This window comes from Lepidochelys kempii, chromosome 2 (genome assembly GCF_965140285.1).
Source record: "Lepidochelys kempii isolate rLepKem1 chromosome 2, rLepKem1.hap1, whole genome shotgun sequence".
In the NCBI taxonomy this organism is placed as follows: Eukaryota; Metazoa; Chordata; order Testudines; family Cheloniidae; genus Lepidochelys; species Lepidochelys kempii.
The window spans coordinates 197436833-197447149 of record NC_136381.1 but is presented as its reverse complement, the minus strand read 5'-3'; the positions used below and the strand labels follow the sequence as shown (position 1 = coordinate 197447149).

At 38.5% G+C, this 10317-nt stretch overlaps 1 protein-coding gene across 2 annotated transcripts in view; it reads left to right on the top strand.

Annotated features, from left to right (window-relative positions):
• Positions 1 to 1433: 1433 nt before the first annotated feature.
• The window catches only part of RBMS3 (RNA binding motif single stranded interacting protein 3), a 918866-nt gene continuing 909982 nt past the window's right edge, over positions 1434 to 10317 (top strand). For both annotated transcript variants that reach the window (XM_073333376.2, XM_073333378.1), the window contains exons 1-2: positions 1434 to 1515; positions 2052 to 2242. In XM_073333376.2, coding sequence (XP_073189477.1) covers positions 2063 to 2242 — 180 coding nt within the window. In that variant the 5' untranslated portion in view covers positions 1434 to 1515; positions 2052 to 2062. The remainder of the gene's footprint in view (positions 1516 to 2051; positions 2243 to 10317) is intronic.

The following is a 10317-nucleotide window of genomic DNA, read 5'->3' as shown; positions in this document are numbered from 1 at the left end:
ACCCCCCCCCCCCATTTTTCAGCCTATGCTGTTGAAAGTACTTTGACCCTGATCTAGCAATGTACTTAAGACCATACATAATATCATTATGCACGTATTTAGATGCTTGTTGGATTTGGGCCTTACTGTTTAATGAGTGTGATGGTGGTTTCACAAGCACTACTGATTATGGGGTAGCTTTTATTTCATGCAAGCCAGCTTTTTTGATACTGACAGGTACCCAAAAGAACCCATAAACATTTTGCAAACTAGCACTGCTTTTTATGAGATTACAGATAGTCGTAGTATATTCAATGCTGGACATTCAAATGCTCCTCATGCTCTCCTCCCCAAATAATATGTAGATTTTATTTAATGAATTTGATTATAAAATATACAGGATCTGAGTCTTCTCATTTACATCAGTTTTAAATTGAAATGCCAGTGATTTCATCAGTTACTCCTGATTTACACTTACCATTGTAAGTGAGAGGAGAACAAGGCCCACATTTAGCAAGGTATGCTTTTTTATTCTTTTACTACTCAAATATTTTTAAAGGTTTCTGTTTTAAAAGGTTTCTTATTTAAAAGACAATTTGGCTTTGTGATACTTTTTTTTTCAGTGTTACAAAACTACCTTTGCCCTTTACCCAGTGTGCTGTTGCAATAAGACATGTCAGGGTACATGTAGAAACAAACCCATGTGGGATGTAATGAAATCCAAGGGAAAGAACCAAATGGCCCCACCCAATAGCATATCCAAAATATCCTGGGACAGATCCTCAGTTGATGTAAATGGTCAAAGCTCCTGAGGATCTGGCACTATATCTTTATGGAGTGGATTATGGCTATTATAAAGTTCCACACAGACTTCTACTAGATGTTTCCAGTTAACTTTTAAAGCAGCAGCTCCTCAGGACAATGTGGTGTTATTTTTAGAAGTGCAGGCTGGTCATCTGATGGTGTCCTGATTTAAGAATTATCTGGTCTAAATTCACCACTTTTTTTAAATTAAAGATAAACAGTTGGCTGGATTGGGTTTCAATATTATTCTTATTATTTTATAATTTAAATATTCTTAATGAGATTGCATTCTCCCCACCCATGCATAACTTCCAGTCTAAAGTAGCTATCATAGGGAATAAAAGAATCCTGTATGTACATTGTAGTCTCCCTTGATTTTTAACTATTTACACAGGATTTTTTTCTCTCTCTCCTATATTTTATTTATTTGGTTTTTAAAAAATAAAACTCGGGAGCTGGTGGCTGGTACTGGTTTAGATTTCCTGCCTGAATTTGCTCTTGTTTTTCTCCTTACTCCAGTTCTCCTTGTGCAATGCTGCGTGGCGCTGGCAGATTGAGAGAGAGGGAGCTCCAGTCACACACATACACACAGATCACGGAGAGGAGATTAACATCAAGGAGACCACGTTTGCTATAGAAGGGAGGTGGGGTTGGCCGGGGTGGAGGGGGGAAATAAAGGCAACAGTCGGATAAATGCTCGTCTGCCCTCCTCGTCACCAGCACCTCGCTCAGGTCTGAATTCGCTTCTTTTCCTTTGCTGTATTGTGCTTGCCTAGGATCTGGAGAGGAGGCGGGGGGAGGGGAGAAAGGGGGAGGTTTAACTTTTACTTGACATTACCGGGTTATTGTCAGTTTCACGGTGTTAAATCCCGGCGATTTCCCCTCGCCCCCATCCTGTGCTTAGCTCCCGCCAGTTAACTTTGTTTAAAGGGCTGCAGCCAAAAAGGCTTGTACGGGCCTGGGACATAGATAGCATAAAGTAAATAATCACCACAATTAGACTGGGGCAGGGAGTTGATCTGAGTCGCTAGTGATCTGCTTAGTTAGCGTTTGCTGTTTAGGGGCGATTGAAGGCCATCGCACCAAGGACACACACACACATACACACACACACGCTAGATACAAAAGTCTGGAGGATCTAGGGGGGAATTGCAGCCACCGGATCGGTGCAGAAGAGGCAGCCAGAGCCATGCGTGCCACGGCCTCCTGAAAAAAGGAAGACGCTGGGTGGTGGAAAGTATTTTGTCTGCTTTTGTCTTGAAATACAGTGAATTGGAAGATGGAGATGGATGTTAAGGGAGTTTCTCAGTGCCCAGAGCCCATCCCCCACTCGCAGGGGTCTGGAGGCTGTCAGCAGCAGCAGCAGCAACAGCAGGATGGGCAGGCAGGGGAAAGTGCAACTGCTAGTGACAGTAATAATCCAGAGAAGAGGCAAAACAGTGAGAAAGAAGACAAAAAGGTAGGTCTGCCGCCTTTAAAACGGTCATCGCCAAGCACAGCAGAGGAGCCTTCTTTTATAAACTACGATCGCTTGCGGTTAGATAGGAAATTAGAGTAGGGGTGGGAATCCATTCTGTAGGGAATGAAAAGGAGGATGACTTTGGGAAGTGAAAGCATCTAGCCTTACCAGGAAGAAGTGTACCCTGATTATGATGATGATGTTTTATGATTAAAGATGGTTATTTTCTATTTAAATGTAAAGAAGAGAGATATAAAGACAGAGTGGAAGGTTGTTTAAGGACAAGGGAAATGAGGAGGGTCATAGCAAAATAGCAATGGATAGAAAGCACTTCTCTGCCCATTCACACATAACTGATGTGCATTTGTCTCAAATGCATTGTTCTGTGTACAGTGCGTTGAAAGTGGCTTTATAGAGCTTGGATTAGGAGACATTGAAAATGATAAAATGTTGGCACTAAAGTTTACCTTACTTTCAGGATTTAGTACTGTGAGTGCCTCTTTTCCCCTAGCATCCTTTTTTAGTTAAGGGCAAGGGGCGAGTTACCTGTAAGGAAAGAAGCCTAGTAAAGCTGTTTCTTCAACCCTGCTGTGTCATTGTAGACTAGGGGACAGCTGCTTACTACTGTACTGAATGAAAATCTTTGGGTAACTGAGATCAATGAGAAATGGGTCAAATTGCATTCTTTGGTGCTTATATATCTTCTGCTAAATGAATCATAAAGTAGGGAGAATGGAGTAGAAAATATTGCCATTAAGATAATGTTAGCGGAGTGCATTGATCAGTGCTTTTGTCTGTAGGCATTGTCTTCATTTCCATTAATATTTCCCAGCATGGGTTTACTTAACTGAAGCCTATAAATTGTATGTGTATAGGTATGTAACAGACACATACTGACAAATGCATAAGTTTTAATATAATGATGAATTTTGCAAATAGTAATCTATGTAAGATTAATGATAAAAATTCTTAAAGTTTCATTGAAGTATGCAGTTTTCTACGTAAATAGAGATCACATGAATAGATTTTAATCTTGTTTCAAAATGTTGCATTGTACTGGAAGTGAGCCATGTTTCATGAAGTAGTTTTACTATGTAGTACAGTTTTATTTTATGTTAGAAATGTGGAAGGAAACACTTATACAATGAAACAATGTAAACCAGTAATTAAATAAATTTGTGCAACAAATTTGTGCAACAAATATGTCAGGCCACATATTTATATAGTTAGAGTTGGGTTATCTTGATAGATATTTTTAAATCATTTTATCTTTTACTGGAGACCAGTAATATAGCTGAGATACTTTTTGATTTGTTGACCATCTTGTAAAATCAGTACAATTGTTTTGAAAATAAAAACAGACTATCAAAGATTGATCATTTGAACAGGGCCTGTATGGCTAAGTAAGGTGGATAAAAGGTTTTTATTTTTTAAAATGATAACTGATGGCTTTAAATATTCTAATATATGTAGATAGCATTTCAGTCTCCCTTGAGTGTATGAATATTTAATTCTGTCATGAATGCATATTACTGTAACGCATTTAAATGACTGTGTATGTTCAGTTTTTAGGAATAATTTTTGTGCATCATGTTACTAACAGAACTTTAAATGTATTCCTTCAATATTAGTTTACAAAATAATATGTAGAGCTAATGCTGCCATTTACATATGTGTTGGCTGTACCAATGCCTTGAGTATTTAAAAATCCTGCCATCAGCAGAAATATATGCTCAGTAGTTACTTTTGATGCATCACATAGTCTGTCTAATGTTCTACCAGCGGTGGGTAGCAGGAAGGCAAATAACACATATGACTGTATGTGAAATGAGAACTAGAAAAGACTTGACTACATTTAGCTAATTAACAGGTGTAGATAACTGAGTGTTCTGCTGATGATTTCCTATGTATTAATCAGCAATTGCTTGACATAGATACAAAATACTTTTTCTTCTAGTTGTAGTCTTTCAAAGGTATTATGATGTGTCCTTTTCTTAACCAACATGGGTGCTATTTTAACCCTGCTGTTGCCAAAAGTATTTGCAGTGCCTGCAGGTTACATTTGTGGGGAGCGCTATGCTATTTCAAACCTCACTAACCTTATGAATCTTTTCTGGGTGCTTTTCCAGGACAATTTATACTTCTCATTAATGCCAGAGTCTTTTGGGTCTCTGATTAAATGATTACATTGAAAATGTGGGAAAAAGCCATTAAAATGGTAATACAATCCAACACATTTTATATTTAACATGGGAAAATAATACTTTTCTAAATCAAAATCCAAAAACCCCCAAATATTGCATGAAACATCATATAAGATCTTTCTAAATGGACAGAAATAACATGATCTTTGCTTATTTAACTATTAAGTAGGCATCAAGGGCACCTTGATTAAGAGCTGCATTTCGTAGCTGTAAAACACCCCACATGTAAATGATAAAGAATATAAGTAACAATGAGATCTCCTGACATTTTATAGATATATACTCACACACACACATTTTTCCTAAAATTTTCCAAAAATTAGGATTTCAGGGTATCTCAGGATTCCACCTTCAGCACTTGATTCCCAGGATTTTACTGGAGTAATAAAAAGCATTATGTTTTAGGGTCCACTTTCACTTTCACTGAAGACAATGGAAGTTTTGCCATTGACCTAAGTGGGAGCTGGATCAGGCTCATGACCAGTAAAGCTATGTTTTTCACAGTGTCTCAAAATGAAACCTTGTCAAATCAGCTGCCTACTGAAAATAGACACACCTTTGAATTTTGCAGGATATCCCATTACAAAGGTGTTTCAATGTCTTTTTAGTGGATCTCAGGTTTCTCTGGTCCATCAAACATTCTGTAAGCCGTTAGGCTCCAATCTAATAAAACATCAAAACACATGCTTACCTTTAAATATGTGAGTAGTTCCATCGACTTCAATGAGACTACTCTCATGCTTACAGTCATAATAAAGGAGTTGTATCTTTGAAAGCATTTATTTAGTCAAGGATTTGGCTGTGAAAGATATCTGTGGTAATAGCAACTTGTGACTCTAACATGTCTCTATACATGCTAGAACAGACACTAAGATCAAAAATTTTAAACATAGGCAACTAAAGTAAGACTTCTAGGTCCTTACTGAGACACCTAAATAAAAATATTCTGATTTTCAAAGATGCTGAGCAGCTGCGTCTCCAGACCTATGGGTTTTCAGTACCTTTGAAAATCAGGCTCTTCAATAGGTGTCTACATAGGGATTTAAGTGTCTAACTTTACACATCTAAATTGGAAATTTTTGTTCTATTTTTTTATTTTAAACAGTGAGGAAAAATCTTCCATAATTCCGTTTTTTCAAGTATGTACAAAAGAACCCAGTGCATTTACAGGCACATCCACATCTTCCACGTTATACCCAGACTGCAGATGCAAGAACCCCGTGAAACAGCTGCACACTGAAGAACTTTCTGCATATTTACTTGAAAATGGGTATACTAAGGTTACAAGAAAAATAAGCCTATTTGTACTGAGAACATTGTATTCTAGTTCAAAAGCTATTGTGCTAGTGCTTGATTTAGGAATTCTGAAGTGCTTTTTATACTTATTTGGATGCCATTACTCAGAATGCTCTTCTACCTCATACCTATGTGAGAGTGCTGCTAGTGTGTAAGCTCTGAGAGGAAAAAGACAATGCTTTGAGTATACTGTTGAATGCATTCAGTATTAGGCTGGAAATTACCTCCTTATAGAAATCCAGAAAGTACCACAGCCTTTTAATATTACCTTTTTCTCCATATTCTCTCCTTGGGGGGGAGGCGGGGGAGGGGGTGGAAGGGTTGTTTGTTTTAAAATACAAAGATGCATGTGGCATCATAGGACTCCAGCATCTGATATAACTTCTGTACCACTCCTCTGTGTTTAATGTACTCTCAACTCATATACATTTATTGTGTGCATCTTCACTTCTACTGGAATTTACAATTCTACCTTAATTGTATATTGTCATGAGAAGTTACAAATACTTTCGGTCAGTGTATGTTACTTCTGGCTGCTCCTTAACTGCTAAGCACTAGCTGTCATCTCCATGGAGGCTGGCGTAGTGGGTGGAACTGGAGTCAGCAGCCTGGAACCAGAGCTGATGGTCAGAAGCCTGGAAAGGAAGCAGGGCTGGAGCAAGGCAGGAGCAGAAGGGAGCAGGGCTGGATTAAGGCTGGGAACAAGGCTGAAGCAAGGTCTGTTGTAGCAGCAAGCTGGGGAAATCTGCCTAGTTGCACAGACAACTTCTTGGTGTCCCCTCCGGGCATAGGTAATGTGCCTGGACCAATCAAGGACCCTGAGAGCATTGTCAATCAGGCCTTCTATGGCTGGCATATCCTGTGGTACTTGGGACCTGTCAAGGTTCCTTCCCCAGTCTGAACTCTAGGGTGCAGATGTGGGGACCTGCATGAAAACCTCCTAAGCTTACTTTTACCAGCTTAGATTAAAACTTCCCCAAGGTACAAACTATTTTACCCTTTGCCGTTGGACTTTCGCTGCCACCACCAAATGTTTAACCGGTTACTGGGAAAGAGTTGTTTGGAAACGTCTTTCCCCCAAAATCCTCACCAAAACCTTGCACCCCCCCTTCCTGGGGAAGGTTTGATAAAAATCCTCACCAACTTGCATAGGTGACCACAGACCCAAACCCTTGGATCTTAAGAACAATGAAAAAGCATTTAGTTTCTTAAAAGAAGAATTTTAATAGAAGAAAAAGTAAAAAGAATCACCTCTGTAAAATCAGGATGGTAAATACCTTACAGGGTAATTAGATTCAAAACATAGAGAATCCCTCTAGGCAAAACCTTCAGTTACAAAAAGACACAAAAACAGGAATCTACATTCCATTCAGCACAGTTATTTCCTCAGCCATTTAAAGAAATCATAATTGAACGCATATCTAGCTAGATTACTTACTAAGTTCTAAGACTCCATTCCTGTTCTGTCCCCAGCAAAAGCATCACACAGATAGACACAGACCCTTTGTTTCTCCCCCCTCCAGCTTTGAAAGTATCTTGTCTCCTCATTGGTCATTTTTGTCAGGTGCCAGCGAGGCGCTTCTTAACCCTTTACAGGTGGAAAGGGCTTTTCCTCTGGCCAGGAGGGATTTTAAAGGTGTTTACCCTTCCCTTTATATTTATGATAGGCCCACAAGGCTGAGAGCCTGTTAATGGCTGCTCTGGAAGAGCTGGTGGGTAGTGGCATAAATGCAGTAGTTGCTCAAAGCCAGCAGATCCAGGTTTTAGACACATACTAGCTTTTCCTGGTTGTTGTCAGCATTATCAGTTGTTTTGAGAAGCTATTTCAGTTTGCTGTTATACCTTAAGTGGAAGTATCAAATAATAAAAACCTAAGCAAAAGAATATGTATTTAGAATCTCTTCATTTACAAGTGGTGTATCTAGAGCCCAGCAAGAGAAGAATGAGGTCTTATACCATTTTTACGTTAGTTTTAAGTATAAAATAACAGTTGTAGAGGGTGGGGAATCAACTTCTGAGGCCTCTCAAACATTGATAATGAAGCAACGTTCAGGGTACATCAAACACACAGGAGTGGTGCACAAGTCATATCAAATGCTGAAGTCCTATGATGCCACATAAATAAGTATATCTTTGTACTTAAAAACAAACAAAAATCTCCCCAAAACAATGGAGACAGTATGGAGAAAATGGTAATATTAAAAGGCTGTGGTCTTTTCTGGTACATTGATAGAACTCCCAGGTAGGTTTTGTAAAGTTTTATGAAGCACTAGGCACTCTGCAAGAGGAGTATTTTCTTCTTCTTTGGCTCCCATCCTTCAGCTCAGCTGCAATTATGGGGCCAAATGATGTCTTTCCATCACTTTCTGTCTTGTGCCAGCTTCACAGCTTTATTCACCTTTAAACCTTTTTGTTTTATGTCATTCGTCACTATGTCTATCCAATTCATCCTTGGTCATCTTCTACTGCTAGTTCCTAGCACTCTGGTATGTAGGTATGTATTGCCATATATAGTATCCTTTTTGGGTCCATTTTTGACCCTTCTCCAAACCATCTCAGTCATCCTTCTTGAATCTTCTGTAAAAACATTATGTTATGCCCTAGTCATTTTCTTGTCACTTCTTTTTTTATTTTCTGCAGTCTTGAAACTCTCAGTATCCCCCCAACCAGTTCAATTCTTCAGTCAATATATTTCATTCATTGGCTTTCCTCATATTTCAACATTTAGACCCATATAGCAGTATCAGCATAACAGTTGTCTCAGATACACTAATTTTGGTTTTATCTAAATCTGTTTAGCCTTTCAGATCTGCAGAGTTTTCCAAATACTGTCCTTTTTCTGTTGTAGAGAAGCAAAGTGTGTGTTGTAAATGGCTTGTCTAGTTTTTGTAAAGTCCAGCCACAAGGAAGTTTGTGTGGAAGGTTGTTTTTATATGAGAGTATCCAGTTTTGAGAGCTCATTCTTAATCTTTCCCTGTTTGCCGTAGAGGATGTTGATCAGGTGGTTGCGCGATTTCTTTGAGAGCATGTGGCACAAGCTGTCAGCATAGTCTGTGCGGTATGTAGATTGTAATGGATTTTTTGCCTTCAGTCCTTTTGGTATGATGTCCATCTGTTTGCATTTGGAAAGGAAGATGATGTCTGTCTGTATCTGTACGAGTTTTTTCATGAAGTTGATAGATTTCCACTCCATAAGGCTAAATTCAGTGCCTTGCATAATGATAGGTTTCAGAGTAGCAGCCGTGTTAGTCTGTATTCGCAAAAAGAAAAGGAGTACTTGTGGCACCTTAGAGACTAACAAACTTATTTGAGCATAAGCTTTCGTGAGCTACAGCTCACTTCATCGGATGCATTCAGTGGAAAATACAGTGGGGAGATTTATATACATAGAGAACATGAAACAATGGGTGTTACCATACACACTGTAACGGAGAACTGTTAATAGCTCACCGTAAGTGATCACTCTCGTTACAATGTGTATGGTAACACCCATTGTTTCATGTTCTCTATGTATATAAATCTCCCCACTGTATTTTCCACTGAATGCATCCGATGAAGTGAGCTGTAGCTCACGAAAGCTTATGCTCAAATAAATTTGTTAGTCTCTAAGGTGCCACAAGTACTCCTTTTCTTTTTCCAAATACTGTAGCGGCTAGTCTGATTCTACTTTTTTATGTCATCTTTACAATTCCCATTCTTTAATACCAGTCCTCCAAGGCAAACAGATTTTTCCGTGTGTATTCTAGTTCTCTGCCTCTAACTCCTTCCTCTAACTTTTTGCCTCTTGTCTTCCAATTGCCATATTTTTGTCTTCTCCATACTGAACTTTTCCAAAGTTTCTGCTTTCCTGGTCAGTTATTCTCTATAAATGTTTGGTCAGTGAAATGAATTCAATATCATCTGTAACTCTAAGGTTATTTACTGTCCTCCCACATAACATGACTCCTCTTTTTTCATCTCTCAGTGCTACGACCATTACTGCTTCTAGTACCAAGTTGAACAAATCTGGTGATAGGGAGATATACTATTTTAAAATGATTCTCCCGTTGAATAAATAGCAAGAGAATTTTTTGGGCTAAGAGTGAGCAGCTATTTAAATTTTTCATCTAAATGATCAATAAGCGGATGAAGCTTGAAAGCCAATCACACAGTGAATGGTTCCTGGGACAAGCACAGATATTTTCATTGTAATGTAGGAATTTCATTAAAACTTGGTACTATTTCTAGTCATACTCATTACAGAGGGAAATGAGGAGTTATTGATACATAAACTGTTCATTTTTTTCCTCAGTTATACAGCTCCCTGGCATCTGATTGGTTGTGGGACTCTCATTCACATAATGACTGTAATTATTTCTCACTAGCTGTACAATATGCGAATCCCTGTACTCTGACTGGCTGCCAGACATAATTACCCAATCAGAGAATAGGGATTTACATATTCACTGTACAGTTATTTCCCAATAACTCATTCTCAAAAAATACTGATGAGCAAAGAAAATACAACTGAAACTGATCACAAGGAAAATAAATAAATAAATGCGTGTTCGAGTAATACGCAGAGCCCTCAATCAG